Below are 24631 nucleotides of genomic sequence, written 5' to 3'. Positions count from 1 at the left end.
TTATTAAAGGTTTTTTTATTTTTATTTGTGAAGGATATTGATCCATGGTTATACTATGTACTTTTTGGTACCATCTTTTTCCAGTTTTGGTAGCAGGGTAATATGGGTCTCACAAAGTGAGGTGTGAAGTGTTCTCTCTTCTACTTTCTATAAAAGATTATGTAGAATGAGTGATAATTCTTTAAACATTTGAAAGAATCCTCCAGTCAAATTATCTGGAAATTTCTTTCTCAAAAGTTTTAAAATTGTGATTTCAGTTTCCTTGAAGGGCTATTCAAGTTATTTATTTCATATTGAGTGTGTTGTGATAATCTGTTTTGAGGAATTCATGTACTTCATCTAAGTTATAGATGTTCATATGATTTATTATCTTTGATGTCTACAGAATCTGTAGTGATATCCAGTTTCCTTCCTGTTATTAGTGTCCAATAATTTGTCTTCCTCTTTTTTAAATACAAGCATTTATTCAATTAATTATAAAACAGTATAAAAAGTGATATACAATCACACCAAAGTTCATCCAGAAGGCCTCTTTATAAATTATGAGACTGACGCGCTACCTACTGCACTAACTAGGCACCTGCCTCTTTATAAATTAGTGCTACTTGTTCATTTTACAGTGAGTTAAGCCTTCATGTGTGTTAACTCAGATGTGAGTCTGTTCTTGGTGGTTCAGAAGTTTACATGATTTCGGATGCCGTTAATTTGCTTCACCATTTCTCTTATGTGCTCACCGTTCTCCTTCAGGATAGACTGAATGCATTTTTCACTGGTAGGTGCTGAGAGTAATGGTGGGCTTTTGAGGACTCAGTACCTTTTCCATCTTTCGTTGTTGATAGTCTTTTTTCATAGTAACTCATTTGATAGCATTGGCTAAATGTCAAAGTTGATGAGGTATCAGCTATAATTCTTTCTTCATGTCTCATTGTCAGAGAAAACTGGGAGCTGAGACTGAAAAGTGTGAAGCACTTTTTTCATCCTTTTCATGATGTCTTCTTGTTTTTCCTTGGCTTCCTCATATTTGTTAGCTAAGCACTCAGCCATTTCCTGTAGACTTTTCCTCTCCTCTCGACAACAATTGAGATCTTCTAATTGTTTCTTTTTTGGTCACATAACAATTTGACCCTCCACTGAATCTCCTCCTTTGCCAGGTCCTGTTTAAGAACGTAGTATTCTCTGAACACCTGGGTGGCTCTGATAATGAGTTGAAGACATGCTTCAGGAGGAGGAGCCGTATCTTTTTCAGATGATTTTAAAATGCTGGATTTGCAACACTACGCTGCAAATGCTTTTCAAAGGAATCCGGGAATCCCTTTGAATCCGGGAATCCAGAATACGGAGGGGAGACTCTGCCATTTCAACATCCTCTCGGGTACAAAGCAGGGGAGGAGACGCTGGATGGACGGTGCTTACTAAAGGCCTGAGGAGGTATTCATAGGTACTGGTGATGCAGATCATTGTGGGCCCCAGGATGTCAGGGATGATCCAGAATCCTCGAAAAGGAGCTGGCTGACTGCATGGCAGTGGCTTCCTACAAAGAATGTGTTCTACAAAGCACTTCTGTTCTGTAGCCAGTTCCTGTAAACTGTCCTTGTCTTCTTCATCTGATCCAAGAAACTTGTGAAGTTTATGAATCCAAGGTAGCCCAACACTATGTACACCAGCTTCATGAGTATAGTGGTATCTTAAGGGACACTTGGGATCTCTGTGAAGTTTCATTGGACAAGAAAAGTCAGAATCAAAGGGCTCATCCTCTCCGGATGCCAGTTTCAGAGCAAGCTCCAACTCAACACACTGAAACACATACAGTGATGGAATGAGGTCAGCCTTGGAATCCCAGGACTTTTCTGATGTTCGCTCATCATCTTCTTGCCCCTCCAGCACACCGCAGTGATGAAGCATTCCTGACTCAGTAGTAATCACCAGGACGTTGGTGACACATGGTAAGCAAAGCACAGCACAAGCATCATAGCCATAGTTATCTTCAGCAGCAGGATGCATGGGCAACGGGCCCAATAGCTTACCCACACTCCCAGGGCTGTGCAACAGACTAACAAACGTAAGGAAAATCCCCTCATTCTCATATAAGACGTACAGGGAGTAAACCACTACTTCTTTGCCTTTTTATCCAAATACGTGCTTTGGGACTGCTGACATTGGCCCAAAGTCAAATGCAACTGCTGTCTCTCCCAGAGATGCGGTGTAGGCCCTTCCTTTGTTGAGTATGAGACTTTCCTCTTCTGCTTCTGAAAGTACGATGACCGTAGTCGGTGTCTGGGGCTCACGCAAAGGGTAAATTCTTATGACGTCGTCTGACGTTAACGGCACAATGTGGGGACCTAGCAACTCTCTCGGATACCAGGCAGCATGCTTCACAGTCAGAGAGGCTGCACTGGTGAAAAATCTCTCAGCAACGGGAGTCGTGCTACAATTCACTGCTGATTTTCCACCTTCAAATTCAGAATTCTTTCCCCATCTTTTAGGTAATTCTAATATCAGAAGTCCTTTTATTCCTGTAAGTGCTCCGTGACGTTGTGCTGGGCTTAACAAGGCTTGATAGATTTCAAACAGGGGTGGATTTATGCAAAGCCATCGCTGGTACTGAGAGAGGGAGGGGTCCTCACCGGCCCGCTGGGCCCCCGAAGGCGCACGACTAAGAAGGAGTCTTCTGCGTCCCACGGAAAGAGCTCTCCGCGAGGCCCAAGAGCAGGTTTCTCGTCAACGACTGAGGAGGCAGCGGCGGCGACGAAGGCAATGATGAAGCTGGCTTCTCGGTTTCAGCTGAGCTCTGGTTTTTCCGTCCCTCTCGGAGCCGCAAGAACACGGCGTGGTTGGGCAGCCAGGTATGCCACAGCTCACCCCCCGTCCCGGGGCCTCCTCCGGCGCCTCCTCAGGCGCCCGCCATCTTGAGCCCACAGCGCCCCGCGGCGTCGCCCCTGAGCGCAGCCAATCCGCTTCCAGCCGTCCACTGCCTTGCCCCGTGTTGTTTTCGTTGTTAATCTTTCTATACCACTTTTATTGATCTTTTCAAAGAACATACTGTTTTGTTTCATGTCTCTGTTGGTTTTATGTTTGCAATTTTATCAGTTCTCTTCGTTTTTTCCGTCCTTCTACTGGAGTTTATTTTGCATCTCTTTTTCTAGGTTCTTAAGTGCTTAGATTATTTATGTGAGATATTTTCTCTTTCTTAGTGATAAAAATTTCCCCCTTGGTGCTGCTTTTAACTGTGTCCCACAAAATTTGATGTTGTGTTTTCATTTTTATCCCATTCATCTTTTTTTTTTTTTTTAATTCCTCTTGAGTCCTGTTTGATCCTTGGATGATTGAAAAGGGTGCTCTTTATTTTCTGGTAATTCACTTGTTGAAGATTTTTAGGCACAGTATGTGGGTTTACTGTTTTTTATTATATTATTTTCAACTGTTGATTACATAGTGAGGATGGGTTGAAAGGAGACCCATCCTTATCATTGAGGGAGCCCAGAACTTTTTGAGCTAAGTTGTGTTGATATGGAAATCTATATGAACCATCCCACCATACACACACAGAGGCACACAACCACACATATGCAAGCCCACACACATGCCCATGGCATACTTATACCCACACCTAACCAGTGGAGCTCAAATTCTCATTTTCAAAAAACAAAGCTAATGGCAGGGACCATGATTTAAAAAAAAAAAAAGGCAGGAAAAGGAAGCTGTTTCGGAAGAAAAAAAAAAGCGCAAAATCAGCATCATATCTCTGAAAAAATTAGGTCAAACCAGAACCCTCCAGCGGAAATAGAGGTATTTCAGGTTCTGGGTTGCCTGTAGGCAAGCTGAATTTCTTTTATGTTGGTAGCACCTGCTTTCCTAGTCAGCCTCTTCCTCCCTTCCCACCATCACTGCCCCCATCACAACAAGGCCAGTCCAAAAAATTCTGCTTCGGAAAATCAAAAGGAAAGAAGACACTACGCTGACTACAACAATGGAATAGAAATTCCAGGAACTAAAGGTGTATTGAGAAGAGAGAAAGCTATGTCCTGCAAACCAGTTCAACGTCTGAGCAATAATGCCCTTCTCAAATGAAATGTAATGAAAACTATATGTATACTGTATTTGTGTTTATATGTAATATATGTACATATATAAGTATGTTCATTCCCCATCTGATAACTATTTCTGTCTTGCAGGGTGTTTAATTTTTGTTTCTTATATTTCAGTCTATCTAAAAATTTATATGGTTGTAGCTTTATAATACATTGATATATCTGGCAGTGTCTCAGGTCCCTCAGCAGCGAAACTGTGAAACTGAATCTTTGGGCAGGCTGTTAGTTCCAAAGGTCCAGTGAGGGAGGCAGATCCACCGCCCCATATAAACTAAGGGCACTCAGTCAGTTTAGACCAGGGTTTTTCAACCTCAACACAATAGCTATTTTGTTAATTTTCTTTTGTAGGAGTTTGTCCTGTTTGTCAGCATCCCTGGCCTCTACCTGCTAGATGTCAGTAGCTTCCCCAAGCTAAGATGACCAAAAATTGCCCCCTGGTGAAAAGCTGGTTGTTTAGACATGTTTCCTTATTTCCTGCCCTCAATGCTGTACAAAGCTGTGATACTTGGTACCATAGCAGGCATCTTGCAGGCATGAGGGATGATATTGCAGAGGCACCGAGGCTAGTACATGAGGTAGAAGGGGCCATGGCTTTTGATGACATTGCCAAAGTACTGCACCGACCCTAGCATTACCTCCCTATGGGAAATCAACAGCTTCCACCACTTAAGCCTCTTGGCCCTGTGTTTTGTCGCTTACAGCCAAGACCATCCTAGTGAATCCAGTGATCACCTTACTGCTTTGCTTAAAACCCTTTGCTAGTTCTCCATTCAGGATGAATTCTAGACTCCTGAGCTTAGCACCCGAGGGCCTTTGTCTCTCCCTCCTGCTCATCTCCCACCGCCCTCTCAGCACATATCTTCTCCTCTTGAGCCTTAAGTAGAGTCCTCTGACCCAGCCTGGAGATTTCCTGTCCCCTGTGTTTATACTTGCTGGTCCCCGAATGGCACGTCCCTCCTCCTCTGCTCTCTCTCCTCACTCCTACACCTACCTTTCAAGACTTAGCCCATGTACTCTCCTTCAGGAACTTGTCCCCAAATCTCCATGTGGTGGTTTTGAAACATGGACTCCAAATTATTAATATCTGACACTCATCTACTTGAGAGTGGCTGGCCAGGGATTTGGACCTCAGTGACTTTTTATATTCTGGACACTGAAGTAGGGTGCTCACTGACTGATCCAGGGAAGTGTTATTCAGTGGCACACAAGGCGACCTTCACGGTAAGGACGTGCAATGCGTGAGATGAGCTAGTCAGACCTGCAGGCGTCAGGCAACCCAAGTCAACCCAAGCCTCTGATGCTGCTCATCTTTCCAGCCTCAAACCCGGGCAGTCTGCCACTTCCACCACACAGCTCTCTCGGTGTGAATCATCGGGAGGCTCAGAATGTGCCCTATTGCATGAGCACTCCCCCACACCCGGCATTCAGCCGCCTTTCCCTGCATGACTCCTGCTCAACCTTCAGATCTACCTTTGACATCACCTCCTCTAGGAAGCCTTCTTCACCTCTCCAAGGCTGGTGTACCCAGAGCCTTTCCCTCACACCGCACTTAACACATTGCCTTCTACCACCTGTTTCTACCTTTGTGAGCCTGTGAGCATCTGAAGGGCAGAGAATGATTTATTCCTTTGTGAGCCACCAGCCCCTAGAACAATGCCAGAGGCTGCTGTGAAAATTAATGTTCATGGCATGGTTGTGCCAGTGGTGTGGCTGGCTGGGTCCTGCTCTCGTTCTCCATTCAGCCAACATTTATTGAGCTCTGACCCTGTACTGAAGCTGCAGCTCTCTGTGTTTCACCTCTTGCCACTCTCTGGGGAGCTGGAGCTCATAGTTACAGAGCACTCACTGGGGGTTATCCTCATACCTAACTCACTGGCTGTGTTTGATCCTTTTAACAAGCCAGTGAGGTTGTAATTATCTGCAATTCATGTTGGAAACAGGCGCCAGAATTATTAAATGGGCACTGAATCCTGGAGTCCACATTTGAACCCCTGCAGCCCAACTCTAGCGCCTGTGGTGTTGACCTCTACACTGCCAGGCTTCTTATCAACACCCAGACTTGTGAGGAATGCAGAGGCCCAGGCCTCACCTGAAGCCCTTGTTTCTGCAGGTCTGTAGGCAGGACCTGGGGACCCCCTGTCCTCACAAGCCCCACGTGGTGCAGAAATGACAGTGGCCAAGAGCGTCACGGAGGGTCTGAGGCTCCATGAAGTCCAGCCCTGATGCGCCTGTCTCACTGCCTCACAGACACCTCCTGTGCCCAGTCTTCTCCAGACCCTGGCTGCTTCTGCCAGGAGAAGGGTCCCCACCTCACCCACCAACCCATGTACTTGAGGAGCAGTGAAGCAAGTGAGAAGAGGCAGCCCTTGCAGCTCAGGATGGGCTGGCAGAGCCCCAGGGACATCCCATGCGGCCCCTTCCAGAGGCCCTGGAGAAGGCCAAGAGGCCTCCCACTCCTCAGACGTCTCTTCAGTCTCTGGTGTTGCCAGACACATCCAAATGGCTCCATCTAGAACCCTCCACACCTCCTGAGCACACCCTGGGGTTCAGTCCTTTAACCGCAGCCGTGCGGCCCTCAGAAGCCCCTTGACGACGAGTGCTGGTGATGCCAGCGGAGTTTGCTGTACCTGGGACAGGGCCGGCCGGGGAGCAAGTCCTCAGTGAAAGCAGGGCAGCCCCGGGCAGTGGTTGATTTCCCCAGCTCTCAGTGTGAAAACCGTCCAACCAGGCCTGTGGGTGAGCAGAGCAGACCTCCAAGGCAAGGGCCTCTCCCCGGGAGTTGGTGATTTCACCGTCACAAAAGGTTGAAGGGGTCAGCGGGAAAATTTGGCCCTTGACCCAGAACAACTCAGCTCTCTTCACTACCTACTAAACAGCCAGACCTGCTCTCAGGGGATTTCCCAGCCATGTTCAAATGGAAGCTCGATCGAGTAGGCACCTTTGTTAAAGCCACATCAAAGGTTAGTTGCTGAAGAGTTAGTAAGACTCCGGATCGTAATAGTTGTCAGGGGTCACATAGAGCGTGGGATGGGCGAAGGTGTTATGGAAAATCGATGTAGGGATTTCCCCGAAACCAATATTACAAGTTCTGACTCTTGCTCTATAATGAGGCACCCTCCAATACAGCGGTCTAAAATAAGAGCCATTTTATTGTCTCTCATAAATTGTGACTCAGAAGCTTGAGCAGTACTCAGCTGGGTAATTCTTTTTCAAGTGGCATCAGTGGGGGTCCCTTAATGCCACTGAGCTGGAAGAGGGATTGCTCCAAGCTTGCCCATGAGGTCTGGCCCCAGTAGAGGAGGCTAGAAAGCTGGACTAGGAAAGATCAGCCACCCCACATGCAGCCTCACCGGTGTGATGGCCTCATGGAGCTGGATTTCATAAATGGTGGTTCGGGGCTATCAATGAGAATGGTAGGGACCCAGCTGAAGGCTGTTCAGCTTCTTATGACCTAGAAGTCCCAGAATCTCATGTCCACCAAATTCTACCATCAAGCAAGTCACCAAGACCAGCCCACATTCAAGAAGAATGGAGTTAGACTCTACCTCTCAGTGGAAAGAATGGAAAAACATTTGCAGCCATATTTAATGTCCCTACTACATAAGAGCTAGGAAACACTTGCTATGCTTACTGAGGGGATTTTTACTCCCCATGTTGGTCTAGCTCACACTGTGTTCCAGGCTGTGTCCTGGAACATCCCCAAGAAAAAGAAATGCAAAAAGGCAAACTGGTTGTCTGAGGAGGCCTTACAGAAAGACACAGAGCAGTGACCAAGGCAGAGACATGGTGCCTGCCCTCTCGAATACAACCGTAACCCAGTGCCTGGCATGTGGGAAGTGCCAGGAAATGTGAGCTGCTGGTATTTTAATTGTTAAATGAATCATTATTGGATTAAAAGTAGTAAGCACAGTGAACTTAAGCAGAGAACTGTTTCAGAGAATGACAAGGTGCAAAAGAACACAGTCAAGAGAGTCTGACCTGTTCAGGAGGGTGAACTCTAAGCCAAGGAGGAGGAGTAATGAGCTGGGGGGAGGGGAGCAGAAGTAATGTGTGTGGCCACTGAGTACAGGGGACAAAGGAAGCTTCCATCCCACGAGCTGGCCAGGATCAGGCCACCTAAGGCTCTGAACTGAGTGCCTTACATCCATCCTTCCTGGCCACGCCCCGTGTCCAGCAACCTTCTCCAAGAGCCCATCTCACCAGGTCCTCCAGTGGCTTTTTCTTCCCCAGGCCTGGGCTCAGTAGACACTGTCTGCCCTCACTGGGCCAGGGACACCTCCCATCTCTGCCTGCATCGCACACCTTGTCCATGCCTTTGTGAAAGTCCATTCCTTGCATTATCCTCAGTCACCCTCTTGAAAGGGCCATCTGTCCCTTCCTGGAATCCTGATAGCACTACACCAGCAAGAATAGGAACTCGGGACATTATCTCAGGAGCAATTCTAAGAAAATGATAACCTTCTATCCAGTGGTGGGCTGGTAAATTGTAACAACCAGCTCGCCGGAGGGTAAAGCCCTGATTTGCATTGACTTCCAGATTCCATTTTCCAGTCCCCCCCCCCAGTCAGTCTCTCCCATCAGGAAGCTTCCATAAGCCTCTTATCCTTCTCCATCAGAGGGCAGACAGACTGAAAACCACAATCACAGAAAGGAACCAGTCTAATCACATGGACCACAGCCTTGTCTAACTCAATGAAACTATAATCCATGCCATGTGGGCCTCCTAAGACGGATGGGTCATGATGGAGAGTTCTAACAAAACGTGGTCCACTGGAGAAGAGAATGGCAAACCACTTCAGTATTCTTGCCTTGAGAACCTCATGAACAGTATGAAAAGGCAAAAAGATAGGACACTGAAAGAGGAACTCCCCCAGTCAGTAGGTGCGCAATATGCTACTGGAGATCAGTGGAAAAATAACTCCAGAAAGAATGAAGGGATGGAGCCAAGGCAAAAACAACACCCAGTTGTGGATGTGACTTGTGATGGAAGCAAAGTCCGATGCTGTAAAGAACAATATTACATAAGAACCTGGAATGTTAGGTCCATGAATCAAGGTAAATTGGAAGTGGTCAAACAGGAGATGGCAAGAGTGAACGTTGACATTTTAGGAATCAGCAAACTAAAATGGACTGGAATGGGTGAATTTAACTCAGGTGGCCATTATACCTACTACTGTGGGCAGGAATCCCTTAGGAGAAATGGAGTAGCCATCATTGTCAACAAAAGAGTCCAAAAAGCAGTACTTGAATGCGATCTCAAAAATGACAGAATGATCTCAGTTCGTTTCCAAGACAAACTATTCAATATCACAGTAATTCAACTCTATGCCCTGACCAATCGTGCTGAAGAAGCTGAAGTTGGATGGGTCTATGAAGACCTACAAGACCTTCTAGAACTAACACCCAAAAAAATGTCCTTTTCATTTTAGGGGACTGGAATGCAAGAGTAAGAAGTCAAGAAACACCTGGAGTAACAGGCAAATTTGGCCTTGGAGTACAGAATGAAGCAGGGCAAAGGCTAATAGAGTTTTGCCAAGAGAACACACTGGTCATAGCCAACACCCTCTTCCCACAACACAAGAGAAGACTCTACACATGGACATCACCAGATGGTCAACACCGAAATTATACTCTTTGCAGCCAAAGATGGAGAAGCTCTATACAGTCAGAAAAAACAAGACCAGGACCTGACTGTCACTCAGATAATGAACTCCTTATTGCCAAATTAGACTTAAATTGATGTAAGTAGGGAAAACCACTAGACCACTCAGGTATGGCAAGAATCAAATCCCTTATGTTTATACAGTGGAAGCGACAAATAGATTCAATGGATTAGATCTGATGGAGCGCCTGAAGAACTATGTATGGAGGATCATGACTTTGTACAGGAGGCAGGGACCAAGACCATCCCCAAGAAAAAGAAATGCAAAAAGGCAAAATGTTTGTCTGAGGAGGCCTTACAAAGAGCTGTAAAAAGAAAAGAGAAAGGCAATGCGGAAAAGGAAAGATATACTCATTTGAATGCAGAGCTCCAAAGAATAGCAAGGAGAGATTAGAAAGCCTTCCTCAGTGATCAATGCAAGGAAATAGAGGAAAACAATAGAATGGAAAAGACTAGAGATGTCTTCAAGAAAATCAGAGATACCAAGGGAACATTTCATGCAAAGTGGGCTCAATAAAGGTCAGAAATGCTATGGACCTAACAGAAGCAGAAGCTATTAAGAAGAGGTGGCAAGAATACACAGAAGAACTATATAAAAAAGATCTTAATGACCCAGATAATCATGATGGTGTAATCACTCACCTAGAGCCAGACATCCTGGAATGCAAAATCAAGTGGGCCTTAAGGCATCACTACGAACAAAGCTAGTGGAAGTGATGGAATTCCACTTGGAGCTATTTCAAATCCTAAAAGATGATGCTATGAAAGTGCTGCACACAATATGCCAGCAAATTTGGAAAACTCAGCAGTGGCCACAGGACTGGAAAAGATCAGTTTTCATTCCCGTCCCAAAGAAAGGCAATGCCAAAGAATGCTCAGACTACTGCACAATTTCACTTATCTCACACGCTGGTAAAGTAATGCTCAAAATTCTCCAATCCAGGCTTGCAGATGTTCAAGCTGGATTTAGAAAAGGCAGAAGAACCAGAGATCAATTTGCCAACAACCGCTGGATCATTGAAAAAGCAAGAGCATTCCATAAAAACATCTACTTCTGCTTTATGCACTACGCCAAATCCTTTGACTGTGGATCACAACAAACTATGGAAAAGCCTTAAAGAGATGGGAATATCAGACCACCTGACCTGCCTCTTGAGAAATCTGTATGCAGGTCAGGAAGCAACAGTTAGGACTGGACATGGAACAACAGACTGGTTCCAAATAGGAAAAGGAGTACGTCAAGGCTGTATATTGTCACCCTGCTTATTTAACTTATATGCAGAGTACAACATGTGAAATGCCAGGCTGGATGAAGCACAAGCTGGAATCAAGATTGCCGGGAGAAATATCAATAACCTCAGATATGCAGATGACAACACCTTTATGGCAGAAAGCAAAGAGGAACTAAAAAGCCTCTTGATGAAAGTGAAAGAGGAGAGTGAAAAAGTTGGCTTAAAGCTTAACATTCAGAAAACTAAGATCGTGGCATCTGGTCCCATCACTTCATGGCAAATAGACGGGGGAAACAGTCGAACAGTGTCAGACTTTATTTTGGGGGGCTCCAAAATCCCTGCAGGTGGTGACTGCAGCCATGAAGTTAAAAGACGCTTATTCCTTGGAAGAAAAGTTATAACCACCCTAGACAGCATATTAAAAAGCATAGACATTACTTTACCAACAAAGGTCCTTCTAGTCAAAGCTATGGTTTTTCCAGTAGTCACATATGGATGTGAGAGTTGGACTATAAAGAAAGTTGAGCGCCAAAGAATTGATGCTTTTGAACTGTGGTGTTGGAGAAGACTCCTGAGAGTTCCTTGGACCTCAAGGAGATCCAACCAGTCCATCCTAAAGCAAATCAGTCCTGAATATTCATTGGAAAGACTGATGCTGAAACTGAAACTCCAATACTTTGGCCATCTGATGCAAAGAACTGACTCATTTGAAAAGACCCTGATGCTGGGAAAGATTGAAGGCAGGAGGATAAGGGGCCGACAGAGGATGAGTTAGTTGGATGGCATCACCGACTTAATGGACATGAGTTTGGGTAAACTCCAGGAATGGAGATGGACAGGGAGGCGTGGCGTGCTGTTGTCCATGGGGTTGAAAAGAGTCAGACATGACTGATCAACTGAACTCACTGACTGACGAGATTCCAAGGTGTCAATACTTCCAACATGGTTGATTTCAAGCCACCAATGTGACAGCAGCCAGCTCACAAGAGTCCTAAAAATAAAATGCAGGGGGGTGAGCTCGCTCCATCTTGCCTCGGCCCAGACCAAACGCTAGCTCCAGTCTCTCCATTGGAGCCACCCTAGATGTTCCAGCAGAGAGGTGGGGGGCCTCTGGGGGCTGTTGGCCTCTTCCGTCCTGGGCCCTATGAATCCCAGTGAAGCCAGGATACCCTCTAAGGGCTCCTAAAAGTGCAAGACCTTTCATGTGCCTCTGCCTGTTCTCATGTGCATGGGGCTGAGACCGAAACAACTATCCCTCTCCCTGGATTTGGTCCAATTAGGTCATGAGACCCTGGGGATCTAGAGTCAGCAGTTCTCTTACTAAGAGCAATTCATTCCCACCAAGAGCTGCACTCTGATGCTGATGCCAGAGACCTCTGATGCTGATCTCGGCCCTGAATCTTACTTCCCCACAGAGGGATCCAGACCTTAACTGTGATAACCAGACCTCTATCTACTTTGTGCTTCACCCAGAACTGAACTTCCCCCTCTATATGTTGAGTCTGTATGAGGCTGAAACTCAGTTCCATCTGTGTCCAGCCCAACCAATGTTTTAGAACTTTCTGTTTAAGGCGAGAGCATGAAATTCTTTCATAATGAAACCAAATGTGAGGAAATGTGAAATGATACTTTCAAATTGTGTCTTCATATTTAGGGAACAGACATTTGTTAAACACTTGCTGTATGAGTACTTTCAGTAATTACCTACCTTGGCAAAGAGCAGTTATTAATACAGACATGCATACACACACACACACACACACACACACACACACAATTGGGAGAGTAAATTTGTAGAGAAAATTCCTAACTCAACAAAATTTGAATCAAAACAACATAATATTACAAGTATCCTTTCAGACCAACCAAACGTTTTAAAGTTAGTAACACCTGATTTTGACTAGGTGTACACTATTGTGGAAATGTAAATAAATACAACCATTTTAGAAGTCATAAATGGTATTTTGGCAATACTTCAGTTCACTTCAGTTGCTCAGTTTTGTCCGACTCTTTCCAACCCCATGGACTGCAGCACGCCAGGCCTCCCTGGCCATCACCATCTCCCAGAACTTACTCAGACTCATGTCCATCGAGTCAGTGATGCCATCCAACCATCTCATCCTCTGTCATCCCCTTCTCCTCCCTCCTTCAATCTTTCCCAGCATCAGGGTCTTTTCAAATGAGTCAGTTCTTTGCATCAGGTGGCCAAAGTATTGGAGTTTCAGTTTCAGCATCAGTCCTTCTACTGAATATTCAGGGCTGATTTTCTTTAGGATGGACTTGTTTGATATTCTTTCAGTCCAAGGGACTCTCAAGAGTCTTCTCCAACACCGCATTTCAAAAACATCAATTCTTCAGTGCTCAGCTTTCTTTATAGTCCAACTCTCAAATCCATACATGACTACAGGAAAAACCATAACTGACTAGATGGACCTTTGTTGGCAAAGTAATGTCTCTGCTTTTTAATATGCTGACTAGTTTGGTCATAACTTTTCTTCCAAGGAGCAAGTGTCTTTTAATTTCATGGCTGCAGTCACCATCTGCAGTGATTTTAGAGCCCAAGAAAATAAAATCTGTCATTTTTACAGTGTTTCCCCATCTATTTGCCATGAAATGATGGGACCAGATGCCATGATCTTCGTTTTCTGAATGTTGAGCTTTAAGACAAGTTTTTCACTCTTCTCTTTCACTTTCATGAAGAGGCTCTTTAGTTCTTTACTTTCTGCCATAAATATGGTGTCATCTCTATATCTGAGGTTATTGATATTTCTACCGGCAATCTTGATTCCAGCTTAAACTTCATCCAGCCCAGCAGTTCACATGATGTACTCTGCATAGAAGTTAAATAAGCAGGGTGACAATATACAGCCTTGAAGTACTCCTTTCCCAATTTGGAACCAATCTGTTGTTCCATGTCCAGTTCTAACTGTTGCTTCCTGATCTGCATACAGATTTCTCAAGAGGCAGGTCAAGTGGTCTGGTAGTCCCACCTTTTTAAGGATTTTCCATAGTTTGTTGTGATCCACACAGTCAAAGGCTTTGGCATAGTCAATAAAGCAGAAGTAGATGTTTTTCTGGAACTCTCTTGATTTTTCAGTGATCCAACAGATGTTTGCAAATTGGTCTCTGGTTCCTCTGCCTTTTCTAAATCCAGCTGGAACGTCTGGAAGTTCATGGTTCATGTATTGCTGAAGCCTGGCTTGGAAAATTTTGAGCATTACTTTGCTAGTGTGTGAGATGTGTGCAATTGTGTGGTAGTTTGAACATTCTTCGGCATTGCCTTTCTTTGGGGTTGGAATGAAAACTGACCTTCCCAGTCCTGTGGCCACTGCTGAGTTTTCCAAATATGCTGGCATATTGAGTGCAGCACTTTCACAATACTTGCCAAAATGTAAAATGCACATTCTCTATGATCCAGAAATGCATCGCTTCTAGTAATCCATCCTACAGAAATTCAATACCAGTACATTAAAAGTATATGTATTATAATCCTTGCAGCATTCTGATAATTTTAAAAATGGAATGCAAAGTGGATGTTCATCGAAAGGAAAAGAAGCAAAGCTTAACACCGTCATGCAGTGGAACACTTTCTAGCCATTGAAAAGAATAGGATAGGCTTGGAGAGACTTTCAGGCTATTGCATTGAATGGAAATAGGATAAGTCAGTGTACATGAGAGGATCATGGTTTTGCAGAGAAAGACTACAAAATTGGAGCCTTCATACATTACTGTTGGGAAAAAAAAATTTGAAGCAGCTCTGTGGAAGATGATTTATCAGTTCCTCAAACAATCAGTCCTGCTCCTAGGTAAATACCCAAGAGAATTGAAAAAATTTATATGCATACAGAAACTTACAAATGAATGTTCAGAGCAGCCGTATTCACCACATCCAAAGAGTGGAAACAATCCAAATGTCATTCAATAGACAGCTGGTTGAAATGTGGTTTATCCATACAATGGAATATTATTCATCCATAAGGAGGAATGAAGTACTGATAGATGCTGCAACCTGGATGAACTCTGAAAATATTGTGCTGAGTAAAAGTATCCAGACACAAAAAGGATCACATATTATATGATTCAACGCACATGAAATTTCTAGAATGGGCAAACCATAGAGGCAGAAAGTAGACCAGTGGTTGCCAGGGGATGGCAGGAATGAGGGGGTAAGACTGACTGCTGGCAAACAAGCATGAATCTCTTTTCAGGGTGAAGGAAGTGTTCTGAATTGGATAGTGATGGTGGTATACAACGCTGAATATGCCAAAAACCACTGAATTCTGCAGTTTAAAATGGTAAATTTTGTTACATGAAGTATTTCAATTTAAAATAATAATCATGCACCACTGATATTTATACATTAATTTAAAACATTTAGCTTTTTTTTTTTTTCTTTTTGGCCACAGCGAATCATCGGTGCCGAGCGTGGGCTTTCTCTAGTTGTGGCAAGTGGGGACTGCTCTTCGGTGCAGTGCATAGGCCTCTCGTTGCGGCGGCTTCTGTTGCAGAGTGCAGGCTCTAGGATGCGGTGGCTTCAGTTGTTCTGGTGCCATGGGCTCATTAGTGGCGGGATTCGGGCTCAGTAATGGTGGTACATGGGCTTAGTGGCTCTGTGGCATGTGGAATTTCTTCTTGGACCAGGGATCAAACCTGTGTCCCCTGCATTGGCAGGTGGATTCTTAACCACTGGACCACTAGGGAAGTCCCAAATATCGTTTTTGATAAAATTTAAAATACCACTTTAAAAAACACACTATCTTTTAAGATCCCTAACTCCAGAATTACTTGTATCTGCCCTTGGTGGAACTGAGGGGCTCAGATGACCCCTTAAGTCAACAACTTAGGAAAAGACTCACTGGAAAAGATTCTGCTTCTGGGAAAGAGCCTAATGCTGAGATGGTTGGATAACATCACCCATTCAATGGCCATGAATTTGAGCAAACTCCGAGAGGTAGTGAAGGACAGGGAAGCTTGGTATCTTGCAGTCTATAGGGTCACAAAGAGTTGGACGTGACTTAGCAATTGAATGCCACCACCGCCTTCCTCTAGCCCACTGAGAGGGTGTCTCAGTTTCTTTGCACAAAATAAGGAACAGAGAAGCACCATTTCTGCCTGGAGGCGCGTGTACAGAGGTGCACATATAGGTGAGTTCCTTCACAATCCTTTCAAACGTATGTTTTCCTCTACTTTTAATAGCGGATAGCTGGAATTCTTAAACGCTGGGTAGGTATCACAAGCACCTGGAGACCACGTAAATAACGCAGATTCCTGAGCCCTGCATCCAGAGGCTGTGATTCCCTGAATCTGGGTTTTCCTAAAAATCTGCAATGCTGCAAAGCATGTCAGTAGACCATGCTTTGAGGAGGACTGTCATACATAATCCTTTACTTTTCCTTGTGCTAAAGAAAGGGGAGGTGTTGGTTATAAATCTTTATGTAAGGCATTGTTTAGTGTTTGAATAATTTAGAGCTGTATTTCTCAATCCAAATTATAGTGTGGACCAGAAAGCTAAAGTTACTCTGTTAGAATTGAAGTGGACTTCGGAGATCTCAAGGTGGGAGGGCAATGACATGCAAAGGGAACCCCTAGGATGCAACTCTGAGAAGCTTGGGGTTTGGAACCATTCTCCTTTCTGTGCCCAAGGCCCACCATGCCCAGACCAAGAGCACCTCTGAAAACTTGAGTAAATGTATTAATAACCGATAAAACATGGAATGATTTGTTTTTATAGGTGCCTGATATCCCTTTTATTTCTAGTTGGCTGAGTTTATATCATGAATTGTTGAGTTTTGTCAAATGCTCTTCTGTATTTATCAAAAACTATCATATAGTTTCGTCTTAGTATGGTCACTTAAATTGATTGATTTTCAAATGTTAAACCAACTTCATACTTTTGGGATAAACACTTGGTCATGATGTATTAACCTTTTAAAATATATTGCTGGATTTGATTTGCTAATATTTGGTTAAGGATTTTTATGTCTGTCTTCATGAGAAATATTGGTCTACGGGTCTATAGTTTTCTTTTACTGTAATTTTTGTCTTGTTTTGGTATCAAGGTTATGTTGGTCTCATAAAACAATTTGAGAACTACTCCTTACTGTATTTCAGGTACTTTGTATAAGATCAGTGTTATTTCTTCCTGATATGTTTGACAGAATGCACTAGAAAAATCTAATTCTGGAGTTTTCTTTGTTGGACAGTTTCTTAGTTTTTTAGAGTTGACAAAGTTTCTGTAATAAAGGTAGGATTATGTCGTATCATTTCATGTCAGTTCTGATAGGTTAAATTTTTAAAGAAATCTATCTATTTCATATAAGTTTTTGAATTGGTTAAAATTGATCATAATATTTCTTTGTTATTCTTTTAAAGTTTGTAAGACCTGTAGCAATAACCACTCTTTCATACCTGCTATTGACAATTCGTGTTCTCTCTTTTTGTTCTCAGTCTAGCTAGAGTTTTCAGTTCAGTCCAGTTGCTCAGTTATGTCCAACTCTTTGTGACCCCATGGACTGCTGTACTCCAGGCTTCTCTGTCCACCGCCAATTCTCAGAACTTGCTCAAACTCATGTCCATCGAGTTGGAGATGCCATCCAACCATCTCGTCCTTTGTTGTCCCCTGCTTCTCCTGCCTCCAATCTTTCCCAGCATCAGAGTCTTTGCCAACAAGTCTGTTCTTCACACCAGGTGGCCAAAGTATTGGAGTTTCAGCTCCAGCATCAGTCCTTCCAGTGAATATTCAGGACTGATTTCCTTTAGGATGGACTGGTTGGATCTCCTTGCAGTCCAAGAGACTCTCAAGAGTCTTCTCCAACACCACAGTTCAAAAGCATCAATTCTTTGGCACTCAGTTTTCTTTATGGTCCAACTCTCACATCTGTACATGACCACTGGAAAAACCATAGCTTTGACTATATGGACCTTAGTTGGCAAAGTAATGTCTCTGCTTTTTAATATGCTATCTAGGTTGGTTGGTCATAACTTTCCTTCCAAGGTGTAAGCATCTTTTAATTTCATGGCTGAAGTCACCATCTGCAGTGATTTTGGAGCCCAAGAAAATAAAATCTGTCAGTTTCCATTGTTTCCCCTTCTATTTGCCATGAAGTGATGGGTCCAGGTGCCCTGATCTTAGTTTTCTGAATGTGGAATTTCAAACCGGCTTTTTCCCTCTCCTCTTTCACCTTCATCAAGAGACTCTTTAGTTCCTTGTCACTTTCTGCCATTAGAGTGGTGTCATCTGCACATCTGAGGTTATATTTCTCCGGCAATCTTGATTCCAACTTGAACTTCATCCAGTCAGCCCTTTCATATGATATGCCATGCACGTAAGTTAAATAAGCAACGTACAGCCTTGTATATAGACAATACACAGCCTTGACATACTCTTTTTCCAATGTGGAACCAGTCCATTGTTCCATGTCCAGTTCTAACTGTTGCTTGACCTGCATACAGATTTCTCAGGAGGCAGGTATGGTGGTCTGATATTCCCATCTCTTTAAGAATGTTCCACAGTTTGTTGTGATCCACACAGTCAAAGGCTTTAGTATAGTCAGTGAAGCAGAAGATGTTTTTCTGGAATTCTCTTGCTTTTTCTATGTTTTAGTACCCCTTTTAAAACTTTTTCCAAATAACCAGCTTGGGCTTTGTATGACAGGAAGTGTGCTTAACAAACTCCCGTCCCAAAATATCTCCACTTCAACTTGTCAGGAAACTGTAAACTTCTTATAGATAGAAACTGTTATGTTCACACCCTAAAATCCAACATCTATCATAGTGCCTGGTGTGTGTCACTGATCATTATGGGCTGTTGTATTGAGTCAGATAAGCTCTTCTTTACAATGTAAGCGCTCAATTTCTAAATGTCAGAAAAAATAAGACCATGAGACATGATTAAAAGCAGAACGGGTTGACCAGTTTGTGTAAAGAGCTCTTAAAGTCCATAAGGAAAACAAAATTATCTCAAAGTAGAAAAATAAATAAAATCCATAAGTACTTTAAAAATAAGAACCAGAAGTAGACAGTAAACATACAAACCTATCTGTATCCCCCTATATAGTAAAAGAATACAACACCACCATCTTAATATTTTCAGTTATCTTCACTTTGGTGTTTCAAGAGGCAAATTGACTCACCTACCTGAAACAGGATAAATTTTGAGACTCCCTCCCTTCCTTATTAGTCCTCCTATCCCAAACTGGAAAATGGGAAGCTACTCCTCCAGTTCTTCTCCTCAAAATGCAAGGACATAGAGTCTGGGTTCTAGTGTTGGCCTTCCTGGCGGTTTCCTGGCTTTATAACATTGAGCAGGTCATTTTACCAGTCTGAGCTGGTTTGCTCTTCTGTAGAGTGGAAATGGCCCCATCTCGTGAGAGAGCTGCAGGGTGGAGGGAGCAGATGAGCACTGCGAGCCAGCACGGGGCCTGGCCCCGAGTGGACGCAGAGAACTCTTGCAGTGCACTCCGTTTCAGGCAGCTGCTTCATCCAGGTCTCCCGTCCTTCTCTGGGGCCCCGCAGCTTCATCTGCCTCTCTCAGTGAAATTCCCAGCTCTTCAACCACGTTCTTCTGCCTCCTTGGCTTTCCAGTCTCACTGTTTCTAAAATCTCACTAGCACAGAGGACTGAGTCCGTTTGCCTCTATGTTTTCCTAGCCGCTCACCTTCTGTTGGACACAGGTTATTTCCACTTGCTCATAAGCTATGCTATAAACCAAACTCCTGGATGATGAAGCTTTCTGCTTTGGGAATTAATCCTGTGTTAGTGGGGATCTGATCTCCCAGATTCTCAATATTCACTGAAGTCTTGAGATTATTTCATAATTAGCTTTACATGAAACAGATGTTTGCTTCGTTTGTGTCTTCTCTTTTTTGACGGGTTCCAGGAGACCGCAAGTATCCTGAAACAATCCTGCTGTCAGGATTTCTATGCTTTCTGGGAGTGAGGAAGGAAAGGAAGGAGCAGAAGAACAAAGGGAGGGAGGGACAGCGGGAGAGGAGACAGGAAGGGAAGTAGGATTGATAAATGCTCACTAGGTATTTGTTGAATAAATGAAGGAATATCTGTGGGATCATTAGCTCTGCTTTGTAGATAAGGACCTAAGGTGCAGAAAGGTTAAAAAGCTTGTCCAAGAACACAATATTGGGCCCTACATTTGATCTCAGGTCTTTCTACAATACTTTGGTCACCTGATGCGAAGAACTGACTCATTTGAAAAGACCCTAATGTTGGAAAAGATTGAAGGCAGGAGGAGAAGGGGACGACAGAGGATGAGATGGCTGGATGGCATCACCAACTCAATGGACATGAGTTTGGGTAAACTCTGAGAGTTGGTGATGGACAGGGAGGCCTGGCGTGCTGTGGTTCATGGGGTCGCAAAGAGTCGGACACGACTGAGTGACTGAACTGAACTGAACTTTGATATCCAGTTCCACTGTCTTTCTATTACATCTCCTGGGACACTGGTCTACCTTAGTGCTACTGAAAAGTTCCTAATTTCGTTATAAAGTTCACCAACCAGTAGCTGGGCCATGGATCACATCTTTTTGTACCTTGGGTCCTGTTGCTCTCTAGCCTAACCACATGGCTTTGAACTCCATGTCTCTGTCACTTCAGATGCTCTCAGCGTCTAGATGGAGCCCTCAGACATCCCGGAGTCCACCACTATTTATGACTATGATCCTCAGAGCTTTCTGTGTGAGAAGAGGACGTTCGTCTTCGCCACCGTCAGCACCACCATCCTGTACTGCCTGGTGTTCTTTCTCAGCGTGGTGGGCAACAGCCTAGTGCTGTGGGTCCTGGTGAAGTATGAGAGTCTGGAGTCCCTCACCAACGTCTTCATCCTCAACCTGTGCCTCTCAGACCTGGTGTTCTCCTGCTTGTTGCCCGTGTGGATCTTGGGGTACCACTGGGGCTGGGTGCTGGGAGACTTCCTGTGCAAGCTCCTCAACATGGTCTTCTCCATCAGCCTCTACAGCAGCATCTCCTTCCTGACCATCATGACCATCCATCGCTACCTGTCGGTGGTGAGTCCCATCTCGTCCCTGCGCGTCCACACGCTCCAGCGCCGCGTGCTGGTGACTGCCGCCGTGTGGGCAGCCAGCATCCTGTCCTCTATCCCCGATGCCATCTTCCACAGGGTGTTCCCTTCGGGCTGTGACTATTCGGAACTCGAGTGGTTCCTCGCCTCCGTCTACCAGCATAACGTCATCTTCCTGCTGTCTGTGGGGGTCATCCTGTTCTGCTACGTGGAAATCCTCAGGACCCTGTTCCGCTCGCGGTCCAAACGGCGCCACCGCACCGTGAGACTCATCTTCACCATCGTGGCGGCGTACTTCCTCAGCTGGGCTCCCTACAACCTGATCCTGTTCCTGCAGACACTGTTGAACCTGGGGGTCATTCAGAGCTGCGAGGTCAGCCAGCAGCTGGATTACGCCCTGCTCATCTGCCGCAACATTGCCTTCTCTCACTGCTGCTTCAACCCTGTGCTCTATGTCTTCGTCGGGGTCAAGTTCCGCAGGCACCTCAAAAGTCTGCTCCGGCGCTTCTGGCTCTGCCGGCAGCAGGCGCCCAGCCTTCCTCCGTCACCTCACCCCCCAGGTGCCTTCACCTACGAGGGCACCTCCTTCTACTGAAGGGGAGTTCGGTGGGGCAGGAAGGAGACGGATGGCACGCGGCTGGGAAGCGCTACAGCTGCGGCTGGGGGGTGACAGCAGTGCATTACACCAGGGGTCCTACGGGCCCCTCTTCTGCGGAAAAGTTTCCCACCTGGAAAGCTTACATTGCCATCCGGAAAAATGCTTCTTAGATTTTGAGGAAATCTTTTCTCCTTTATTCCTTCATTCAGACATGGATTTCTCATCCTTGCTGAGGTCAGGAGACTCTCAAATATGAAAGGCTTCCAGGAAAGGAGCGTCCTTCAGGACTTGATGAGGGTCTGGAATTCAGCTGTGCAGCTCTAGGCTCCTGGCAAGACGGTGTTCCCTCCCTGACTGTAGGATTGTCCCCCAGTGTTGGAGGTGGTGGCTCTGGATGGGGCTGTCTGCAGAACAGGAGTGATCACACCCGCAAACAAGCACAGTCAGAGTGAAATCTGGATTCTGAATTCCCACGGCTGGACCAGAGACGTACCCTGTACCATAGCTCCAGTGTCCGGCATGTGAACTAGCTACTTGCATATTTAGTCTGTAAATCTTGTATTGAAAAAATGAATGCAGTAAGTGCCACCTTCCATAGGCGTTTATGTGGAAGCTATAAAGATTAATGAGATGCAGATACTACCCTCCAGGTGCCAAAAGTCGAGCCCTGAGGGCCCAGTTAACTGAACACCCACCTTGCTGAAGGCATCCAGGGTGAAGATTCCTCCAGCACCTCCTCCTCTCCAAGTGCATATTGAGCTGACGCTTTCCGATTCATCACGTTCCACCTAAAGTGTTCTCCTGCTCCTGGTTGATGGTGCCAGCTTTCCCCACAAGCCGGGTTATCTTGGAGCCCTGCATTTCCTTTCCCTCCATGCCCACAGCCAAGTCCTGTTGATGTTACCTTTCCAGTACCTCTCAAATGCCTGTGGCTTCCTCCCCAAACAGCCTCACATCCTCGGCGTCTTCCTGCTGCTCATTTCTTTCCCCACCAAGTGTCCTCTGCATTGATATCACAGCACTTCAAAACCCTCACGTTATGTTCAAATAAAGCCCAAATACCATAGGCTTTATTTGCATGTAAATAAAGGCCCCTTCAATCTGGTGTCAACTAAGTTTTCCATTCTTTCTAATTTTTGTTGTTGTTCAGTCACTAAGTTGTGTCTGACTCTGCGACCCCATGGGTCACAGCACACCAGGCTTCCCTCTCCTTCACTACCTCTTGGAATTTGTTCAGACTTAGGTTCATTGAGTCAGTGATGTCATCCAACCATCTTGTCCTCTGTCACCCCCTTCTCCTTCTGTCCTCAGTCTTTCCCAGCATCAGGGTCTTTTCCAGTGAGTCAGCTCTTTGCATCAGGTGGCCAAAGTACTGGAGCTTCAGCATCAGTCCTTTCACTGAATGTTCAGGGTTGATTTCCTTTAGGATGGACTGGTTGGATTTCCTTGCAATCCACGGGACTCTCAAGAGTCTTCCCCAGAGCCACAGTTGGAAAGCATCAGTTCTTTGGCTCTCAGTCTTTTTTATGGTCCAGCTCTCACATCCAATTTTGATCCAACATAAATCTTCACCCCCAAGCAGCCTAGAACCCAAGCACAAAAGACCACACTGGTCCTTCCCCAAACACCACCCCTCTCCCAGTCTCCTCTGGTCCTTTGTCATGCTGGGCCTTCTACTCCTTAACCTGCAGGCCCTATCTGAAACACCAACACCTTGGGTGAGGCACCCACAACCTGCACATTAGGAGAACAGCCTCTGTGGTGTCGAGGCACTCTGCTTGTCCCCTCTGGAATAGCATTTGCCACCTTCCAGTGTGTTGTAGTTGCACCCACAGATGTCTGATCTCCCTGCCCCATCGCACTGCAAACTCCCCGATGGCAGGAACCTGGGCCTGCACCTGCCAGCAGGGCCCCGGTGTCCCGTCACTGTACCGGGTGCAAGAAAGCAGTGACAGCTGCCATCCGTGTTCTGATACTGTGTGACACATTCTACCTTGTTTGCCCCAGCCTGCTTCTTTATCAATACTAACTTTTCTTTGCTAGTCTCCACTCTCAGAGCACACTGCTTCTCTCTCTCTGTGGCGGTGGCTTACCTTGCCCATCCTTTTTATTTAGTGGTACACTGCCTGTTTCTTACAATATCCCAGAGCTTCACATCAAAGGATGTAGATGAAAACCACCCTCTAAGCTTTCCCCTACCCCACAGACCTGATCCCAACCTGTGAGCCTGATTCACTCTGGAGTAGGGCGTTTGGAAAAGCTCCCTAGGTGATTCTGACATGCACCCCAGTTAAAAACATTTGGCTGCAACTCCTTGAAAATGGGAATTCCAGAGACTTCCACAGTCCCCTGAGCAAGACTTTGCATCCAGCAGGCATTCAACACATGCTTGTTGAATCTGCCTGCCAACGCAGGAGACACAAGTTTGATTCCTGGGTCAGGAAGATCTCATGTAGAAGGAAATGACAACTTACTCCAGTATTCTTGCCTGGGAAATCCCATGGACAGAGGATCCTGGCGGGCTACAGTCCATGGGGTCGCAAAGAGTCCGACATGACATAGCAACCAAACAACAGTATAGCCCTCACCTAGAGCTTAGAGAGTTGATACGGCATTTCCCCTGAAGTTCCTGCTCCAGTTTCAGTGATCTCTTTGCCCCTGAGAAGGAGTTTGACCTGACTGGGGAAGAGTGAGGGTCTAGTTTTTAGAATTAGGCCTGTTGGGGAGGGCTGGCTGGTGCAGTTGTAAAGGGATAAAACTCCCGTGGACTTGCTAATCAATTGGCATGGCCATCACTCCCCATCGAAGAAAGGAAGAGCAGAAAGAAGGAGACAGATAGCTATGGGGGCAGAGCTAAGCCTACGAGTTTCTGGTCAGGCTCACCATCCCGCACTCCTTCAAGCCGATGTTATTAAAACTGTATTCAAATTCTGTTCAGAGGGCGGACTGAGCCCAGGGAGCAGAAGGGCAGAGGACTCCATCACCCACCTACTTTGCTAAATCAGAGCTGGTTTTGAG

General features: G+C 45.2%; 1 protein-coding gene and 1 pseudogene across 2 annotated transcripts; one reads left to right on the top strand and one right to left on the bottom strand.

Annotated features, from left to right (window-relative positions):
* Positions 1-637: 637 nt before the first annotated feature.
* On the bottom strand, positions 638-7741 carry LOC120868452 (annotated as a pseudogene).
* Positions 2760-22724, top strand: XCR1 (X-C motif chemokine receptor 1). 2 transcript variants are annotated; one of them, XM_040246799.1, is made up of 2 exons: positions 2760-2843; positions 20592-22724. In XM_040246799.1, the coding sequence occupies exon 2, from the start codon at positions 20609-20611 to the stop codon at positions 21608-21610; it is 1002 nt and encodes a 333-aa protein (XP_040102733.1). In that variant the 5' UTR covers positions 2760-2843; positions 20592-20608; the 3' UTR covers positions 21611-22724. The 2 variants fall into 2 exon arrangements, with proteins under 2 accessions (XP_040102733.1, XP_040102734.1); XM_040246800.1 differs by lacking the exon at positions 2760-2843 and adding an exon at positions 15999-16126.
* Positions 22725-24631: the final 1907 nt, after the last annotated feature.

This window comes from Oryx dammah, unplaced genomic scaffold (assembly GCF_014754425.2).
Source record: "Oryx dammah isolate SB20612 unplaced genomic scaffold, SCBI_Odam_1.1 HiC_scaffold_9, whole genome shotgun sequence".
Taxonomy (NCBI): Eukaryota; Metazoa; Chordata; class Mammalia; order Artiodactyla; family Bovidae; genus Oryx; species Oryx dammah.
This window is presented reverse-complemented; position numbering and strand designations above follow the sequence as displayed.

Bases quoted from the DNA above. Each gene is read 5' to 3' on its own strand.
- XCR1 (XM_040246799.1), top strand. From the start codon at position 20,609: ATGGAGCCCTCAGACATCCCGGAGTCCACCACTATTTATGACTATGAT.